Source organism: Cyprinus carpio, chromosome B8 (genome assembly GCF_018340385.1).
Source record: "Cyprinus carpio isolate SPL01 chromosome B8, ASM1834038v1, whole genome shotgun sequence".
Lineage (NCBI taxonomy): Eukaryota > Metazoa > Chordata > Actinopteri > Cypriniformes > Cyprinidae > Cyprinus > Cyprinus carpio.
The window spans coordinates 15,215,796-15,236,529 of NC_056604.1; the positions used below are offsets into that span (position 1 = coordinate 15,215,796).

Genomic DNA, 20,734 nt, shown 5'->3' on the forward strand with positions numbered 1-20,734 from the left:
ACTACAGTGAAACAAATACAGTGAGACCACTAATGTATTTTCTTAAATAATTATAGCCATTGAGCTGCTGGTCATGACTGAGGGTGTTCAACCACTTGATTTACATGACTTTCACATGGTTATAGATACTGGCTTGCAAATGTGAGGAGTACAAATGTTATTGGGTACCTAACAGATGTTTAACCAAATGTCTGCAGGAGGCTGGCAGTGCATATCTTAATACTTTCATTAATCCTGCATGATAAGAAATTACATGCAAAGCTTATGTAAATTCTATTGAAAAGTGTAGTAGATGTACTACAGGCTGACACAGAGTGTTCTGACCTTACATCAAGTACTGCGGTTCATAGTGGACATTTCTTCAGGAATGGGCTGTAAAAACTGCTGCAGTATTTGCCTCCAATGTCTCTTTGGTTATGAAACCAATGTTATGCTGGTTATTAATAACAAAGGTGTGGGAGCCCTTTTCAGACTGATCCAGTTTTTGATCATCGCCTATGTTGCTGTGTGAGTAAATTTTTACAACAACATACAGCATTTGAACTTTGGAAGAAATATTGATTGCATCTGCTTGTATTCATCTAATTCAAGACTCTTTGAATAAGAGTGTAATTAAAGCTTAAAAAAGCCTGAGGTAAAGGTATTTAAAAACCAACCGTTTTCCATTTCTGGTCTAGGCTAAATAAATAACTTAGTGACTGAGAATAAAGTTTTTTTAGTTGTTGTTGTTACAATAAATGTATGTGCTTTTACACCCATGTTTAAGCGTGTTGTGCTCTTGGAATGTAATGCAGTCCTGATGGTTTAGCCTAACTCCATATCTGCATTATACTGTAAAGATATGTCTGCTGGGTTCAGCGCGCTTACCAGGACACAGACTCCGTGATCAGCTCGGTCAGCACAAAGGTGAAAGGAAATATTTGGACCAATTCATCCGCTACGGGGGTTCATGTTTGGGACGTACCTGAATATGTTATCCCACCCCAGGTATCTACATTTGATTGACAGAAACCCAGCAGAATAGTTTCTCTCAGAGTTGTTTTGTTTGTCCATATGCTTTTTGTAGAAATGAATTCCAGATTCAATCAGCCTTGTTTTTATTCATTTGGTAGGGAGAAAACACTTTCTTTGTGTTAACAAATGTGATTCCGACTCTAGGCCAGAGACAAAGCAAGTGTCCTGAGGTACGATGGAACACTTCCATATGTTTTGTCCATTTTCACACAAGAAGAGAACGTTGCATGTTGGATAACAAATGATTCATTTTTACAGATTCCGAGTGAAGTCACTAAGTGTGAATCTGACAGCGACTGCAAAGAGGGATACAGTGAAGTCCATGGCAATGGTATGCGTTTATGTTCTCTCAACAGTACTGCGTAATAATTCACATTGTTTCTGATGTAAGCTGTAAGTCAGTGGCTGAACTGTGTTCCTCCTCTTAGGTGTTCAGACTGGACGTTGTGTGCAGTACTCTGATACGATCAAAACCTGTGAGGTGCAGGCATGGTGTCCGCTTGAAAATGACACCGTCATTCCAAAGTGAGTGTCTTTAGCAAAAGTGGGCAAGTTTGATGACCTTTGCTCAATTGAAACTATGAATATTAATATAGTCTGTGATTTTACAGACCTGCTCTTCTAGGTGCAGCAGAGGACTTTACAGTGCTCATCAAAAACAATGTACAATATCCGAAGTTCAAATTTAGAAAGTAAGTTCATGCATTTTAGTCTGCATTTAGAATTCATTGACTGGAATTCCAAATGTTAGTGTGCTAGTGAATTTATTGTTTTGTGTTATTTCTAGGCGAAACATTCTGCATCACATCAACTCCACATACTTAAAAAACTGTACGTTTGATCGTAAAACAGACCCACACTGTCCTATTTTTCGTCTGGGGGACATGGTAACTGAGGCAGGAGAGGACTTCAACGTCATGGCTCTTAAAGTCTGTATCTTCAATAAAGCTGTATATCTGTATTATATATATATATATATATATATATATATATATATATATATATATATATATACACAAACTGTCAAAAATGTTTAAATGAATACTTATGCAGCAAGGATGCATTAAATTTATCACAAGTGACAGCAAAGACATTTATAATGTTATAAAAGATTTTTGTTTCATTGATACAAAACAACACTTACAATAAATGTTTCTTGAGCATCAAATCAGCATATTAGAATAATTTCTGATGGATCATGTGAAACTGAAAATTCAGCTTTGCCATCACAGGAATAAATTACATTTTAAAATATTTAAATACTGAAAATAGTTATTAAATAGTAAAAATATTGTTTTTGTATATTTTTGACCTTGAACTTTTGAAGTGTAGTGTATTTAGATTAGTATGTTACTTACATTTATATTTATAGAAGTACTGTAGTTGACAGTGTGTTTTAATGTTGAGGTGGTATTATTGGGATTTTCATTGACTGGAATTGTGACTTGGACTTCCCAGAACGTTTCTGCATTCCCAAGTATTCTTTTAGCAGACTGGACAACAAAAATCCTGAAAATAATGTTGCCCCTGGCTACAATTTCCGGTAAATGCAGTTTAACTTTTTTGATTTTTGATTGTAAAGCTAGAGGGTAACAAATTTGTTCTTTCCCACAGATTTGCAAAATATTATAAAACCAATGAAAGCACTGAAACACGGACATTGATAAAGGCCTTTGGAATCCGCTTTGATGTCATTGTGTTTGGGATGGTTTGTCTACTAGTCTACTAATAAAAAAATAATAACTAGCATCTATTTATTTGATTTTCATTATCAGTTAATCTCTAATGGTCTCTGCAGGCTGGTAAATTCAATATTGTGCCCACTATTGTCAATCTTGGTGCCACGCTTTCCTTTCTTAGTTTGGTAAGCTGTTTTTTTTTTGTTTTTTCCTTTTTTTCCCAAAGACACCTATTTGAGTAAAATGCCTTTGGCTCAATACTTATCATGTTGTTCCTGAACTTCTCCAGGTGACTGCTGTTTGTGACTGGGTCATGCTTACTTGTATGAAGGACCGTGACCTCTATGCCAAACATAAATTTATTCACTTAAACCAAAACGGTGATAGTGTGCCACTGGTAAGTTAAAAATGTTTTTTTTTTCTTTTTAAATGTACACAAAATTTTACTTCTTATAAAAATTATATTTTATACTGTTATAGAGCTCCATGGAGACAATCTCATATGGGACTCCATGATGGAGTGAGCTGAACACTTTCATCGCTCTTAAAACCAGTAAAACTCAATATGTTCTTGTATATATCCAATATATACACTACTCCAAAAGTTTGAGGCTGGTAAACTTGTTTAGAGAAGTCTCTTAGTCAACATTCCTGCATTTATTTGATAAAATATACAGTAAATATTATCACAATATAAAATAACTGTTTTCTACTATACATTTCAAATATAACTTTTTCATATGCTTTTTTTTTCCCTTTAAAAAAAAAAAACTGACCACAAATGTTTGAATGGTAATGTATACTAACCTTTGTTTTTCCATCACATTTGAATATAATATAATTTTTATTCATTAGTTTGTGAGTGTATCAGTGTTTAATCACACTTAAAATGATTGGGAAATCAGGTTGGCTGTACATGCTTGGCCTCTTCATTTAAGTTCAAAGGCATCTGTGTTAGTAAAAACATACTGACAGCATTTTTTTGTGGTTAATGAGATACATAATTTGGTTGCTTTACTGGTTGAAATTTTTTAAAATCACTAATCATATTCTGTATTATTGATTGTGGTTTATATCATTAGTTTTCGGCATTGCCATTTATGATTGAATGTCTAATCATAAATTGAATAAAGTCTTATCTATTGAAGTCTGTCTGAGACGGTACGGCCTGATAGAGTCTAAGGCCACTGTATTTCCCATCAGGGCTGGGGTATTCTGCTCTTATCCTCCATATACAGCAACTGGGTATTACTGGAACAGCATCTCTAGGTGTGCTGTCACCAAAGCGCCATCTAATGAATTGAGCATAGGCCCCACGGCGCAGCTGAGTATGCTCACGCAGCTCCGCTAGGGGATCCACATAGAACAAAGTGGTCTCCAGGACGGAACGACTGACAACCAGTGTTGAAAAGAGCGGGGAGGAGGTTATGCAGCGTCCTTTCCTCGACCGACAGCATAGCTGCTCCTGCAAGGAGTCGGAAGGCCGGCAGCAGCCACACTGACACCAGGCTGGACACCCAGAGTGTGGCATCTCCAGTAATGGCGTGTCAGTGCTTTGTCTGCTTCTGTGACTTCTGGGAAGGTTTTCATCCACTTTTAGCTCACCACTCTGGCTGTTCTGTAAAGGTTCACTTCTGCTTTGACAGCACTGCAGAACACTCATCAGAGTCTTCATGCTCGCCAAATCATTCTGAAAGAGAACAGACCAGGGTTATTACAGTTTGCTGAAACCAAAAAAATCATGATTTGAAATTATATAAAATGTTAACTGATAAAACATAAAAAAATAAATAAACCTACTTTAATAAATAATTTTAAATTAAACATTTTTTTTTTTACTTAATGCAATACCATATAATGCATAACAAAATCAGTCTGACCAAATATTAAAATTCATTGATGAAAATGAAAGTCATCATTAACTCTCATTATCTTATCATTAAATCATTAACTAATTAACCTAACACTGTTAGAAAATAATTTAATGAATTTCATACAATGTCAGTACATATTGACTCTTAAAACACTCATAAAACACGCATATTGTTAACACACGTATGTTAGCAAAAAATGGTAAGTTTCTGACCATTTTCACAATTTTACCAGAAAAATAATGGTGGCAAACCATTCTAAAAGATGTCTTTCCAATCAAAATATTTATTGCCATTTATGATTTTACAATATCATTATTTAAATATCAGGGTGCTTTTCACCAAAAGCAATCTGAGGACTTGAGAAATGATTAGTGAGCCACAGTGTTTGCTGACACTTCTGGGTGCTTTATCAGTGTAAAAGTGAGTCAGGATATACTGCCATTGTATTGAATTCATTGTGTTCTGCAGAAGAAAGCAAGGAATGACATGAAGATGAGTAAATGACGACAGAACTTTCTTTCTGAGTGATCTAATCCTTTAATTCAGCTTTAGAAAATACAAAATGCTTTTTTGAATGTTTAATAACAAGTATTAATTAACTGGCAAGTATGGGACAATATAATATGAGGAACTCGGCTTACTTTGCGCTGGTGTAAGGAAAGGGGTTTTGTCTCCTGTAGTCTTTTCTTTCTGGATTTTTTCACCACCCTTAACTGATCCTCATCCACAAATGACACACAAAGGAAGCACTGCAACAAACACAACACTAAATGCTATATTCATGTATACAGAATATCAGTTTAAGCTATATTTAGCCTGTGTAAAGCATTAACAATGATAAAAAAAAAAAAAAACTGCACACAGTTTAGTTTTTTAGTTTCTAAGGTGTGTTCACCTCTTCTCGGTCCTGTATGGCCTCAAACTTCCTCTCAGTGTAGTTCTGTTTTGCCTCTTTTGAGTAACAGCCAGTCCCAATAAGCCAGTCCAGGAATAGTGTTGTCTAAAGACAAACTCAATGGTAAACATTTCATTACTTCAAACACTTTTCTGACTTGCTGAGTGTTTAAGGGTTACTCACAAGAGCGTAATACGAGAGCGTAGATCCAATGTAGATGATTAGCTGAATGATGCTGAACTTTCCAGCCTGCGAAGAATTTAGAGAACCTTTTATATGCTAAAGTTAACATGCAAAGGAATGACAATATATTATAATATAATCTCACCTTCCCAAACACCATCACATCAAACCTAATCCCATACATTTTAAAGAGCGTTCTCTGCTGCTCACCATTCACTGTAGAGTATCTTGCAAATCTACACGAAATAATGAATTTAAATATCACAGAGTTTACATATTTTCAATATGATTTAAGCTGTTCACACCTGAAATTGAGCCCAGGGTACAAGGTTCGGTTGCTTTCTTTTTCATCCAAGCGACGGAATGAGTATTTGGGCAGACAGCTGTGAAAGATGTGGTTCAGGTCACAGTCCCAGTTGATCTGGATCCCGATCACACCACCCTGTGGAGCGGATACTACCAGCAATGTAAAAACTGACAACAATTTACTAGCCTACTTTGCAACTAAATTACACAAACACACTATTGTTCAAATTTTTGTGGTCAGTAAGATTTTTATTTAAAGAAATTAATACTCTTATTCAGCAAAAATGCATTAAACTAATCAAAAATGACAGTAAAGACATTCATAATGTTACAGAAGACGTCCATTTTAAATAAATGCTGTTCTTTCGAACTTTATATGAAAATAACAGATCACTGATTCCACAATAGCCTATATTAAGCAGCACAATGGTCTTCAACATTGATAATAATAAGAAATGTTTCTTGAGCTCCAAATCAGCATACTGTATTGGAATGATTTCTGAAAGATCATAAGACACTAAAGACTTAAATTCAGAATACTCTGATGAATAAAAAGTAAAAAAGTAATAGTAATAAAATCTTTATTTTAAATAGTAATAATATTTCACAATATTACCGTTTTTTTTTTTTCGTTTTTTTTTAATCAAATAAACGCATCCTTGATGAGCAGAATAAACGTCTTTAAAAAACATTAATAATCTTACAGATCCCAAACTTTTGACTGGTAGTGTATGTCCCAATGTGCTTGGAAAGAAAGGTTTTACCTCCACTGCTATCTCTGAAAACTTCTCTTTGGCCTCACTCACAATGTCTCCCAAACGGAAAATGGGGCAGTATGGATTTTTGTAACGGTTATAAATGCAACCTTTAAGTTCAGTGTCTTTCATTTCAGACAGGATGTTTCTTCTAAGAGAAAAACATAAATGGATGATTGTATTATCAGTTTTTGAATACTGAATATACGGAGCTTCCTTCTGCATTTAAGGATGTTTTATTAACAAGGTTTGGGAGGAGCATGATCAGATAATCAACCAATTTGGCACAGGTGTTATTCGTTTAGCTAATCATCCTAACTAGCACAATACATATATATATATATATATATATATAAATAAAAACACACACACGGCATCCCTCCTCCACCCCAACTCCTCACTTTTAAAGGGTTACTCCACCCCAAAATGAGAATTTTGTCATTAATCACTTACCCCCATGAAAACTGGGAGGCTTATGAGTGTCCCATTAACTGCCAAGTAAATTACAATGTCAAGGTCCAGAAAAGTATGAAAGACATCTTCGGAATAGTCCATCTGCCATCAGTGGTTCAATCTGAATTTTATGAATCGACGAGAATACTTTTTGTAAGTGATACGTTTTTTTTGTTTTCTTCGCTTACAAAAAGTATTCTTATCACTTCATAAAATTCAGATTGAACCACTGATGGCAGATGGACTATTCTGACGATGTCTTACATACATTTCTGGACCTTAACGGTGCAAGTTATTTGGCAGTCTATGGGACAGTCACAAGCCTCCCGGTTTTCATTCAAAACATCTTAAATTGTGTTCCGAAGACGAACAAAGGTTTTATGGGTTTGGAACAACATGGGGGTGAGTGATTAATGACAAAAGTTTCATTTTGGGGTGGAGAAACCCTTTAATCTATTCTCATCCCATACTAGGGATAGGGGGAGTTCTCTGGGTGGGTTCAGGCTATATTGTTATTGTTACTGCTAACAGTTCACACTTTATTTTAAGGTGTCCTTGTTACATGTTACATGCACTTACTATTATAATAACAATAAATTATGCATAATTACATGCAAGTAACCCTAAACCAAACCCTAATCCTAACCCTAACAATATAGTAAGTACATGTAGTTAATTCATATTACTCAGTACCTAAATGTATAATTACACTGTAACAAGGACACCTTAATACAGTGGAACCCATTAAGTATGTTAGTGCACCAACATTTGTACAGTAAATATAATAGCATTTGTAACTATGAAACTTGTGTACTACCTTATGTAATTAAATGCTGGAAATCTGATGTTATTCTTGATCATCACAGTGAAATTTTCTGCAGATGCCAAAAGAGCAGGCCTGGGGAAACAGAAATGAAAACCTGACATAAAAAAACTTCCGTTCACCGAAATCTCTGTTCATATAAAACTGCAACTTCCTCAAACAGATTCCTCAAATGTCTCTTTGGTGGCATTGGTAGCTTTGAACTGCAGTGTCAACTGTTTTTAATTCATTTTGCAGCATAGCTGATGATGAGCTGTTTTCTATTGCCAAATAGGTTTGCTGTCACAGTAAGTTTAAATCTTAATTAACAAACAACAGAATGCAGTCAATCAAGAGTCAATCCTATGAAATTTTCAATTATGAAAAAATACTGGCATGAAACTGGTACAGTTCACCAAAAAAATAATATTCAACATCATTTACTCAACTTCATGTCATTCCAAACCAGCATGACTTTCTTATTTATAATGAAAAATGTCTCAGGTTTCTTTGGAACATACAATGAAAGTCATTTGAGACTTCGCTGACTTTCATTATATGGACAAAAACATTTTTATACTAACATAATATCTGCATGTGTTACATACAGGTTTGGAACGACACAAGAATAAGTAAATGATGACAAAATGTTATATTAAAACTATCTCTTTAATATAAATTAAATAATATAAATTAAATTAATATAAATCACGTTGCAGCACCTGGGATTCCTCTTCTTCTCGATGGGGCACCAAGCTGTAATTTCACATGTTTTCTTTAGTACATCTAACTTCACACAGGCACCCGTTTGAACACCTAAAAACAAACACACAGGAACAAACCTCAGATCATGCAAAAATATCCAATAACAATTTTCAATGAAATAAAATACAGCTTGGGTAGTGTTATTCGAATATTAAAACAATTCAACATTTAATTTCATATCAAAATAAGATTGGTCTGACATCGAAATACTTCCTCTCAAGCTGTATGACTTAAAATTGTTTCTTTATATAACATTACCATGGCTACGTTGGTCAGAAAACCCTTTCTCACAGTCTTTATCTGTTCGACACAGTTTCCCATGTGGTAGAACCTGAAGTGGGAACATAAAACCATCTGTTGAATGGATTATATTTGGTTTAAAATGGTATTGGTTAATGAAACACACACAAAAAGAGCATTTTTTAATGCTTAAGAAACATTTTTTATTGTATTACCAAATAAACTGAAATTAGAATAGCTGCACTTACCTCGGGGCATTTACCTTGTTTTTGGTTCTTTGTTACAATGACATTTGTCGCCACAAAAAAGGAGTTTCTTCCCTGACAAAACAAAACAAGAACAACGTTATTACTTTTATTTGTTTGACTTATTATCTTAACTTACTACCTCGTTTTTAAGAGTCACTGGAATGAGCATATATCTGTTTTTGTGGCATGAAAAATAATAATAATAAATGGTGTACTGTTACCTGATATGGTCCGCTGTAGTCCACAACATCCCACACAACTTCTCCAATGTCTGGTATAGTTACCTTTGCCACTCCTTTAACCTTTGTGGTAACAGAACTCACTACAAGATCATACTCTTGATATTCTTTATTCCATAACATCATGATACTGGAAAGTAAAGACATTACATTAACTTGATACTTCGAATCAAGAATCTACGTTGGTCAGCAGGCTACATGTAAACACATAATATCACGTGTAAATGACTCACTGGCAGTGATTGTACATGAATGAGCTTTTGTTAAATGATGCGGGGGCGACATGCAAGAAACAAATGACACAAACACTTACCAAATGAACATCAAGATAACTCCGTTTAATGTCCATTTCAGCGACCCAAGTCTGACGCTCTTGATTTTGACGAGTTTTTGCGTGTCATATTCACAGAGGTTCAGCAAAGTGCAAGGCATGGCGGTGACTTGTAAACACTCAGGGCACGATGACTGCGTGCGGGTGCAAGCTGTGCTGTGCTGAGCTCGCGCTGCGCAGGAGGAGGAGGTCACATGGTCTTTCGGAAGACAGTTAACCTATTTGCCACTCTCTTTCTTGGGACGGACGGAGAAAGACTGTTCACTGAGACTAACGAATTCAAAATTTATGAGGCTACATTATATCCACTTTCATCTTGGAATCATGCCTTCTCTGTCTTTAACATTATTTTAAATACAGGTACATCTAAAAAAATTAGAATATCATGAAAATATTTTTGTCACTCATTTCAGAAAGTGATACCCTTATATTATATAAGTTCATTACACATAGAGTGAAATATTTCAAGCCTTAATTTCTTGAAATTTTGATGATTATGGCTTACAGATAATAAAAACCAAAAATTCAGTGTCTCAGAAAATTTGAATATTACATAAGATCAATAAAAAAAATTGATATTTTAAACAGAAACGTCATGCTTCTGAAAAGTATGTTCATTTCTATGCACTCAGTACTTGGTTGGGCCTCCTTTTGCATGAATTACTGCATCAATGCGGTGTGGCATGGAGGCAATCAGCCTGTGGCCCTGCTCAGGTGTTATGGAAGCCCAGGTTGATTTGATAGTGGTCTTCAGGTCATCTGCATTGTTGGGTCTGGCGTCTCTCATTTTCCTCTTGACAATACCCCGTAGATTCTCTTTGGGGTTCAGGTCAGGCGAGTTTGCTGGCCAATCAAGCACAGTAACACCATGGTCATTGAACCAGCTTTTGGTACTTTTGGCAGTGTGGGCAGGTGCCAAGTCCTGCTGGAAAATGAAATCAGCATGTCCATAAAGCTGCAGCAGAAGGAAGCATGAAGTGCTCTTAAATTACCTGGTAGATGGCTGCATTGACTGTGGACTTCAGAAAACACAGTGGACCAACACCAGCAGATGACATGGCAGCCCAAATCATCACTGACTGTGGAAACTTCACACTGGACTTCAAGCAACATGGTTTCTGTGCCTCTCCACTCTTCCTCCAGACTCTGGGACCTTGATTTCCAAATGAAATGCAAAATTTACTTTCATCTGAAAAGAGGACTTTGGGCCACTAAGCAACAGTCTAGTTCTTTTTCTCCACAGCCCAGGTAAGAGGCTTCTGACGTTGTCTCTGGTTCAGGAGTGGATTGACATTGAGGAATGCGACATTTGTCAATGACTGTCTTCTGGACATCTGTCAAGTCAGCAGTCTTCCTCATGATTGTGTAGCCTACTGACCCAGACTGAGAGACCATTTAAAGGCTCGGGAAACCTTTGCAGGTGTTTTGAGGTAATTAGCTGATTAGGGTGTGACACCATGACTTTCCAATATTGAACTTTTTCACAATATTCTAATTTTCTGAGACACTGAATTTTGGGTTTTCATTATCTGTAAGCCATAATCATCAAAATTTCAAGAAATAAAGGCTTGAAATATTTCACTCTATGTGTAATTAATCTATATAATATATGGGTTTCACTTTCTGAAATGAGTGACAAAAAAATTTACCTTTTTCATGATATTCTAATTTTTTACTGTACATTTTAAACAACTAGGCTATTTTTTTTTCCTACGGCGGAATTCCATTCTTTCTCTTTTTTAATTTTAACTTGTAAGATGAAAAGTTATATTTTTCATTATTTTAAATGATAATGTATATATTTCAATTTATGTATATATAATAGGCCTTTATATTTAAAATATTTTTATTATATTTTCATACCATTCACAGTGGCCCCAAAAACAAAACATTTCAAGTTCATTCTTTGACAACGTCAAGAAGGACGTCATAAATACAAGGATTATTCCTGCCTAAAATAAGATTTTTTTTAAATTAAAAAATTTATATTTTTGAAAAAAGTCTCTTATGCAGGCTCATTTATATGAACAACAATGCAGTACAACAGTAATACTGTGAAATTTAAAATAATGCAATTCCTGGCAAAGCTGAATTTTCAGCAGCCATTACTCTTTAGTGTCACATGATCCTTTAGAAATCATTCTAATATGCTGATTTGCTGCTTAAAAAACAGTTGTGTTTCTTCATATTTTTGTTATGTATTCTTTTCAGTATTCTTTGATTAATATAAAGTTTTATTTGAAAATCTTTCATAACATTATAAATATCTGCAATGTCACTTTTGATCAGTTTAACCCATCTTTGCTGAAATAATTAATTTCTTTGAAAACAATTTAAAAAATTTGAACGGTATCTGAATGTGAATTTGCTATGAATTTACATTATAAAGGCCAAACCTAATTTAGTTTATTTAACACCATGCACAGAAGGTTAAATTCTGAGTTTCTTTTTTATGTTTCATCAAAATACTCCAACCATTATCCTGTGCATGACAATGGAGAAACTTGAGAGTGGAAAAGTTAAGTCCCCACATCTTAGGATATTTGCATAGTAAAATTGTACAGATTGCATTTTATCCAACATGATTCCAACTATGTCTAAATAGCAAACAAACAATATTTGAATAGGCAAATTCTGCACACTGATTACATGAACATTCAATACTGATTGTTACATATACATATGACAACAATTGCAGTCGTGTATAAGTGACACGCATGAGCTTTATATTCACCATAAGTGAAAAATAGAGATAATATAGTAAATTCACAAATGATCTTGTTTTCCCTAGGTTTGTGTGATCTGAACTGTAGTAAACATGGTGCATTTCTCTCATTTTACCTAATTTGTGTTTTCAGCTTTGAACAAAGCCTACTCTGATTCACCCACACAAAGTCACTTTGCATAAGAGATTGAGTCCCTGTTTCTACATAAGACAATGCACATCTCACCAAACCTCACATCAGTGCAGGACTCTACTTTGTGTGCTTCCCTCTCTGAAGAGCACCATCATGACCCTCGTTGGGCAAGTTCTTTTTTTTGTCGCACTTCTGATAGTTGGTACTTCTGGAAACATATTTAACCTTATTTTTACTATACAACAGCAAGTGAAGACAAGGAGCATTCAGACTGTCGGTTTGATCCTAAACGTCATCTCCATCAACAACATTATCTTGGTACTCGCCACCTTTGCAATGGTAGTTGGTGTCTTTCAGAATTCCCTGATTTGGTGCATCAGGCCATATCCTTTATCTATTCGGACTGAAATATATCTAATGATGAGTTGCAGCTTCATCAGCTTCTGGGCCATTGCATGGCTGAGTCTCTTCTACTGCATCAAAGTTGTGAATTTCTCTTCTGAGTGCTTCCGAGCACTGAAGAGGAACATCTCCTCTGTGATCAATGCTGCAGTGCTGCTGAGCTGTGTGTTATCCTCCTTGTTGTTCTTTCCTATGTTCTCACTCGACGCTGCAGATTCAATGGAAAAAAATTACAATGTGAATGACATCGGCAACTTGACGTGTCCAATGCCCTCCTTCACTATACAGATGAATGCAAACGCATACGCTGCTGCAATTATTTGCCTCCTCTGCCCGATCCCTCTGATGATCATGCTGCCCACCTCTATCAGAATGGTGGTTCATCTATGCGCCCACACGCTGGCTCTCAAGAAGAACCAGACCCAGGTGCAGGGATCTGACTCGTACCTCCTGGTGTGCAAGATCACCGTCTCCCTGGTGGGAGTTTATATGTCCACTCTGTGTATCGTGGCTTTGTTTATCATTATAAGGTTAATCGGGCAACCTATCACCTACCACATCTTAGCCAGTGCCTTTAGTTTTTATAGTGGCATGACTTCTCTCCTTCTGACAGCTTCAAACAGGTATCTGAAAGAGAAGCTCTGGAGTCTGTTCTGCTGTAGGAAGGCAGAGGAACAAGGTAGCAGAAGCCAGACAGTTGTGACAGAGGATGTTTGATATGATAAAAAGTTTACTTCAGGGACTTGAATTCTTAAAATCAAACACTTAATGTTTTTAGTCACTTAAAAATAAAGTAATAGTAAGTAATAACACAAACATAAAATTAAGATTTAGTCACTTTTATATGAAATCATCTGCTAAATAAAAAACTTGTAACTGTTACTAATTGATTGACTTAATACTACAGTTTGCTGAATAGTCAGTCAACACAGATTCATAGCAATTCTTAACTATTTTTATATTTTGGTGATTTGGTGGCTAATTTGTTTGAATCTCACTCTTATGTTTTTGTATGATCTGATAATGTAGTTATGTTTAGGCATGGACCTTCATGCTTAATTTTTTAAATTTCTACAAAAGTTTTTGTTAGATTCACATTTTATGATGTCACCAACTCTTAAAATATTTATGTTTTCTTTTGCAGTCGGGTTACATAACTAGAATCAAGTTAGTATTTGTTTAATAATTTATTCAAATATTTTTTTTTCTAGTCACATTATGTAGAGTAATGAATATATCTTTGCTGTGATAATAAAACCTTTTTTTTGTCTTGTGATCTATGTTGACAGACATGTAATCATATTTTACTGAACTGTGAAAAATATCAATAAAAAATTATGTTCCTGAACAACTGAAAATAGCTAAAGACTATATATATATTACTCATATTTCATACTTATACTGCAATTGCTGTTACAAGTTTGGGTAACACTTTATTTTATATAATAACAGCAATATTTAATAACAATATATAATAATAACAATTATAAAATAACAATAAATTATGCATAGTTAAATGCAAGTAAACCAAACCCTAATCCTAACCCTAACCATATAGTTAGTATATGCAGTTAATTAATATTACTCAGTACTTAAATGTATAATTATACTGTAACAAGGACTCCTAAAAATAAATTATAACTCAAGTTTGGGACTGCACATGCATTTAGGCTTTACCAGCCTAAAATCTATGCTTTAAGGCTATCTGTGTCACGCTCACTTGGGGGAGGAGCGAGAAGACAGAGGGGAATTTACGATGACGCATACTTTTATTTTTTAACATGGAACCAGGAAAACACAGAGGAAACAGGTAACGACATTCAGACTCATCAAAGAAGTAACTCACAGCCTACACTTTAAATACAAGACATTATGAGGGAGTAAAGTAAACACACGAATCAAATCAAACACAGTTGGAAACTAATGAACTCAATGAAATAATGAAGACAGGAAATTAACCAAAAACAACGGCTAAACACTGGGACACAGGGAGCACATGGGGAACAAAACACAACACAAGCCTGACAATCTGAGCATAAGAAATAATATTTATTGGACAGTTCATGTAAGAGTTTTTGCTCATTTTAAATGTATATTGTTTAAATGTGATTTTTTGAGATTTTGGTATTTCACCATTCAAGGCAACACACAACATAATATATGCACTGTAAATCTTACAAATGCATACATTTAGGCATAATTTTATTATAATGTTTTTATTTTGAATACGATGATTTCAATACTATAATATTTTCTAAGCCGTGTCATTATTACTGCACAATAACTTGAAGAAAGATATTGTTTAATACTAGATTATTAGACCATGCAAACAGACTCAGTTAAACATTCTCTGTATCTTTAGCTTGAGAAACTCTGGTAAACCTTTGTTCTCAAAGGTTTGTGCCAATGTATCAACATTCATGATAACCTTATGGGCTTCATCGAAGACTTCCACACCGATCTCCTTCTTAACTCTGTCTCTCCATGCACTCAGAGCAGGTCTGCCTTGAAACACATCTAGACCTGTACCGACCGGCTTCAAGACACACAAACAGAATGGGTAAATATGTCATGTTTAAGTAAAGCACTTGGTCTAAGAAATCAAATGCACAAAATGTACCTGCATTATCTCCACGATGGCTACAAGATCAGCCAGAGATATTTTATCTCCAATTATAAAGGGCCTGCTCTGCAGAAACTTGTCCTCAAAGGTTTTCAAAGATGCGTTGAGGTCCTCCACGGCAGCATCCATCTTCTCCTTAGGCACTGGGGCCCCAGTGACTGCAGGCATGACTCCCTAGAATTGGGAAATATTAGTTTGACTGTGGATAATGCATGCATTAAAGAGAGTAAAAAAAACAGCTAAAAGAAAGCTTGCATAATCACAGTTTACTCGGTACACACATACACAACAAATGATTGGTTTAATGTTTAATAAAGCAATTCTTACCCTGAACCAGAAGACCTTTGACCCATGAGTTCTTATGTTCGTGTGCTGCCAGGAGAGAAACTCGTCGACTCGTGCACGCTTCTGCAGGTCAGTTGGATACCAGTTGTCAGGAGTGTGATGTTTTGCTGCCAAGTACTGCAGTATAGCTATACTATATAGAAAGTATACAGTCTTACTTTGTCTCTTACAAAATCTAAATACGTATCAAATGTAAATCAGGGTAACAACATACCTCTCTGTTAGAATAAAGTCTCCATCTTTGAGGACAGGAACTCTCCTTATGATGCTGACCTTACCAAATTCCTCTCCATATTGTTCACCTTTAGAGCACAGAGAAAATAAAATATAGGTCTGATGACTAATGCAGAAAATGCTAAACTTTTTCACAATGGAATAAAAATTTTACTTCAAACTGTGTCTAAAGTTATAAAAAAAAAAAACATGATCAAGGTTAAACACATTAGGTTTAGATCAGGTGAAACAGCTAAAGGTTACAACTGCAGATTACCAAGATTACATGCACAATTCCATAAAACAGCTACATAAAAATAAAACAAAAATCACCTGCAGATAAATCCACCGCTTTGAATTCAAATGGAATTTTATTTATCTGGGCAAATAGGAAGACGGAGCGGCATGGCTGGGAATGCAAATCGAGATACAGTTCCAGTGGCATTTTGGATGAGAAGTGTCCAAGATGAGCGATTCGCCAGACTTCTCATATGTTCTGTATTTATACTCCGCCCTCCATGGGTCAATGGTACAATGTTCTTGCGACAACCTAAAATTAGGTTACCATGTTGTGGCTGTCGGCTTCGTATATCTAATTATAAGCTTTTGACGTTATGATCAAAGACAAATGGCAAGAGCTGAGAATAACTTGTCTGCATGTCATGAGGAATATGTCTGAGATGTCGTGAAGGGACGAGAGCGGAATAACACATTGTAAAGAAACTGAGTAGAAACTTAATATATTGCTAATACGTGCACCTTTTCCAGCAAATATAATGGTTAACTCGATTGTGTGTGCTTTTTAGGGGGTTTGCGTCAAGAAAGATTGCTGTAATATGCTAAAGTCCATTCAAATTCACCCCATCCGTGAATCTTGCCAACTCTTATGAGTAGGCTAGTTTCTTTAGTTGATTATTAATCACTTAACATATAATCAAAGTAGTAATTTGCATTTACCATAATATTTTAAGAGCGCTAATATATATAGGCTACCAAAAATTAGAGAGAATTTTATAGGCTGCTTATATTTTAGATTTATCTCATGTTTTCAGTAATCGCCTTCAGTAATTAAATAAATAGTCTTTTTGCCCGCCATTACATGTATTTTCTCCTATTAATGTAGCCTAATTTCAGCAATGTAAACATGCAGCACTTTTATGCTTATAGGCTCTTATTTTACAGGCATCTTTCCAGCATCAAATGCTTTACAAAAAAATAAAAATAAAAAAGAATTTGAAATTTTGAAATATCGTAAAATTCAGATTTTTCTGTTTTAGATCTGACTGTTTATTTTACTTTATATACATTTATAAAAAAAAAAACCTCCATGTTTAAAGTACCATGTGCACTTATAATGACAGGTCAAAAAAATATGCCACATGATGGCGCAAGAACACTTTTTCTTTTCACAAAATAAAAAATTGACTCATGTCAGTCCAGCAGCACCTTCTGGAGAAAATCCTTCAGCTCTATAGCATCAAAGGAGTGCTATACCATCAAGGACAACCACTCCTCATAAAACCAATATTAACACCATCCACTCAAACTCACAATACAACCTAAAGTCCTTACATCCTCTCCTCATTTGCCCTATATTACTGCTAGGCATTCAAACTCAGAGGTCATTCTAGTGTGCTTTGGAGTTGACCTTCTCAGTGAGGTGAGGCTGTAAGTGCACACTTTGGATTTTAAAAGGGTGGGTTTTTATTGGTTTTGTGTTGTTTCAGAGGAAAAGTACAATATTGAGATGCATATACTCTTTGATACATATGCAGTAATGGTATACTGACACACCTTTACACCATATTACACTGCATATTGAAATCACAAACCCAAATTTCAAATACCATATTTAACTCTTCATTGTTTTCTGTGTTTAGGTGTTTGATCATCCACCAAAGCCCCATCAAACTCCAAAGAGAATTAAATAAAGAACGCTTGTGGTTTGGAAGAATAAATATAATGGTTCTGGTGAGGCCAGTGGGTTTTTCCTGCTGAGGCTCCCAGCAAGACTTCACTCAGAGTCTGGTTTGAATTTAAAAAGGCATGTGGTTCCAGATTATAGCAGATAAGTACTAAACGGTCTGTGTAAAAGTCTGGCTGAGATTGTTTCTCCATGTTCTCTCCTATAGATGTAAGATGGTATTAACAGATTCACTTTTTTATTGCTCTGAGAGGCATGCAATGCTTGTTCTTGATTTGGTGATGCATTTTCTAAACAAACCCAAAGAAAAAAAATTGTATATGCCTTTTTAAGGAAAAATAAACAAGTTAATTATAACACAACTTATAAACCACCTAAAAACAAAAAATAAATCATAAATCACTTAAGAATTTGATTCTCATTCAATTTGATAATATTTACTTCAATGAGCCTTGAAATGTTCTCATAGTTAGTTGAAGGGAAACCACACACCAAAATGAAAAAACATAAACAAGTTAATGTTAGTTGAAGGGATACTCCACCTCAAAATGAAAATTTTCTCATTAATCACTTACCCCCATGTCGTTCCAAACCCGTAAAAGTTTTGTTCGTCTTCGGAACACAATTTAAGATATTTTGGATGAAAACCTGGAGGCTTGTGTCTGTCCCATAGACTGTCAAGTAAATTACACTGGCAAGGTCCAGAAAAGTATGAAATACATCGTCAGAATAGTCTATCTGCCATCAGTGGTTCAACCGATAACATTATGAAGCGACGAGAATACTTTTTGTATGCGAATAAAACAAAAATAACAACTTTATTCAACAATTTGTCTCCTCTGTGTCACTCCACATCAGCTAAGCGCCATTTTGGAGAATTTGAGCTGTATGCAGCTGGTAAAATATATTCAACTGATTGTATTTAGGCTAAACAACTGATGTTTAGTAATGTTAATCTAATTGGTAAAAAGTTCCATCCCATCATCCTTGTGGTTTTACATTACCTTGAGGATAGATTTTGATCAGGCGAGATAATGGGATGCAAGTTATGATTATCTGGGCTTCTTGTTTTCCTCTCCAACTCATTTGGGGAAATTCTCATGAGCTCATCCGCATCTATGCAGGTGAACTTTCCTGGGGTTAACCACATCAAAAGCATATATACACCTATATGACCTTATCATATCACTGCATCATTCATGTGGCCATATGAGTAAGTGAATATGTTTTCCAGCTTTCTTTAACAAAGATGATAATGTTGTGCTGACATAAGCATTGTAGGCTGACGTAGTGACAAAGCTATGAGCCCTTAGTCCAAGAGGCTTACCAGGGGAGGGAAAAATAACATCTGAGGCTCATGGTGGGGCATTAAAAGTAAATGAAGCCTCATTAGTTTTTGTGCTCTCCTGCACCTGCATTTTTGATACACTCCCATACAGAGTAAAGGCAATTCAAACATTAACTTAGACATACATAAGCACTTTTCATAATGTAACCTATTAATCTGTAATGACCGATTTGAAAGATTGACTAAACATGTTCTTCATATTTGTGATTTGTATTGTGCTGATCTGTGGTCTTTTCAACATTTCTGTAAACAGAATTCAAAAGCCTGGGTTTCTTTTTTTAGGTAAAACATATTATATTGGCTTGTTGTCATGTAAACTAAAATTATTTTTTTTTCTTTTTTTTTGTGGTTAGTAGTAATGCATGGTGTGATTTCATAGTATTCTTCAATGAGGTGTTGAATGTAAAATTAAGTACGTTACAAAAAATAATGAATGCAATCAAAGTATGATTTTGCCTGTAGCTAAGAGTAGGTTTCTCTCTATTATCATTTGAAAGGGGTTTCTTTCTAGTGGGATGCAGGGAAATAGAAACCTCTGAGTTGAGTTTGAACCAGTTTTTCCATTAAAAAATCTGAAAAATATAGAATATTGAGTTTAATCTTCTGTAATTTACTAAAAACTGAATCTGAATGAACTGTTATACTACAGTTCATTCAAGTGTGAGAGGCTCCATCTGACATCAAATACTACTTTAGGCATACTATTTAGTAATTCACCTGCATATGTGGATGAGCTCATGGTGGACAATTTCCAATGGGTTGGAGAGGAAAAAGAGGAAGCCCAGAAAATCAAAACTTGCATCCCATTATCTCACCTGATCAAAATCTGACCACAAGTGAATGTAAAACCAAAAGTTTTAAAAAGAGTAGTTTTTCCGAATTCATAAATTCATAAAACAGTAGGCGAAACGTACCGAATGACCTATTTGGGGAGAGATTTTGAAGTGTGCATCTGAAAGAAAACAAGTAGATAGAACAGAAAAAGAATAGGGAATGCTAGTGTTAGAGGTTCATTTCTAAATAAAAAATAAAACAAGTCAATAGAACAGAAAAATTATAGATAATGCTTGTATTAGAAGGTCATTATTTATAATAAATAAAAAGAAAATAAGTAGAAAGAATAGGGAAAGAATAAAGAATGCCAGTGTTAAAGGCTCTTTTCTTTTTAAATAAAACAAGCAGTTAGAATAGAATACAGAGTGCTAGAGTTAGAGGGTCAAATGAAGATGAAAGAGAT

At 35.0% G+C, this 20,734-nt stretch overlaps 4 protein-coding genes across 4 annotated transcripts; 2 read left to right on the forward strand and 2 right to left on the reverse strand.

The window, feature by feature from the left end:
• The first annotated feature begins 1 nt into the window (after position 1).
• p2rx4b (purinergic receptor P2X, ligand-gated ion channel, 4b) lies at positions 2 to 3,840 on the forward strand. Its single transcript, XM_042729924.1, is given in 12 exon segments — positions 2 to 507; positions 840 to 987; positions 1,113 to 1,184; positions 1,273 to 1,345; positions 1,443 to 1,539; positions 1,626 to 1,706; positions 1,802 to 1,947; positions 2,398 to 2,557; positions 2,629 to 2,722; positions 2,813 to 2,878; positions 2,983 to 3,090; positions 3,174 to 3,840. Coding segments are annotated over 12 exon segments (1,296 nt in total). The 5' UTR covers positions 2 to 292; the 3' UTR covers positions 3,210 to 3,840.
• Positions 3,490 to 9,955, reverse strand: p2rx7 (purinergic receptor P2X, ligand-gated ion channel, 7). The gene is made up of 13 exons (XM_042729923.1): positions 9,767 to 9,955; positions 9,436 to 9,583; positions 9,215 to 9,286; positions 8,985 to 9,057; positions 8,684 to 8,777; positions 7,977 to 8,057; positions 6,716 to 6,857; positions 5,951 to 6,087; positions 5,791 to 5,881; positions 5,646 to 5,711; positions 5,463 to 5,567; positions 5,209 to 5,316; positions 3,490 to 4,383 (listed from the first exon to the last, which is right to left on the reverse strand). The coding sequence occupies exons 1-13, from the start codon at positions 9,883 to 9,885 to the stop codon at positions 3,829 to 3,831; spliced, it is 1,791 nt and encodes a 596-aa protein (XP_042585857.1). The 5' UTR covers positions 9,886 to 9,955; the 3' UTR covers positions 3,490 to 3,828.
• A 2,693-nt stretch (positions 9,956 to 12,648) lies between these two features.
• Positions 12,649 to 14,157, forward strand: LOC109109357 (taste receptor type 2 member 30-like). Its single transcript, XM_019122487.2, has one exon. It carries the CDS (start codon positions 12,796 to 12,798, stop codon positions 13,759 to 13,761), a length of 966 nt encoding a protein of 321 aa, XP_018978032.1. The 5' UTR covers positions 12,649 to 12,795; the 3' UTR covers positions 13,762 to 14,157.
• Positions 14,158 to 15,074: 917 nt separating this feature from the next.
• Positions 15,075 to 16,725, reverse strand: gstt1a (glutathione S-transferase theta 1a). The gene is made up of 5 exons (XM_019121853.2): positions 16,559 to 16,725; positions 16,227 to 16,314; positions 15,995 to 16,145; positions 15,665 to 15,841; positions 15,075 to 15,580 (listed from the first exon to the last, which is right to left on the reverse strand). The coding sequence occupies exons 1-5, from the start codon at positions 16,668 to 16,670 to the stop codon at positions 15,380 to 15,382; spliced, it is 729 nt and encodes a 242-aa protein (XP_018977398.1). The 5' UTR covers positions 16,671 to 16,725; the 3' UTR covers positions 15,075 to 15,379.
• Positions 16,726 to 20,734: the final 4,009 nt, after the last annotated feature.

Coding starts and splice junctions, on each gene's coding strand:
- p2rx7 (XM_042729923.1), bottom strand. CDS start 9,885: ATGCCTTGCACTTTGCTGAACCTCTGTGAATATGACACGCAAAAACTC. Junction 8,778..8,984: donor TTCTGACCAACGTAGCCATG/GTAATGTTATAT, acceptor GTTTGTTTTTAG/GTGTTCAAACGGGTGCCTGT. Junction 4,384..5,208: donor TTTCCTTACACCAGCGCAAA/GTAAGCCGAGTT, acceptor GTTCTCTTTCAG/AATGATTTGGCGAGCATGAA.
- LOC109109357 (XM_019122487.2), top strand. CDS start 12,796: ATGACCCTCGTTGGGCAAGTTCTTTTTTTTGTCGCACTTCTGATAGTT.
- gstt1a (XM_019121853.2), bottom strand. CDS start 16,670: ATGCCACTGGAACTGTATCTCGATTTGCATTCCCAGCCATGCCGCTCC. Junction 16,146..16,226: donor GACTTTATTCTAACAGAGAG/GTATGTTGTTAC, acceptor CTTTCTATATAG/TATAGCTATACTGCAGTACT. Junction 15,842..15,994: donor CAAAGGTCTTCTGGTTCAGG/GTAAGAATTGCT, acceptor TCCCAATTCTAG/GGAGTCATGCCTGCAGTCAC.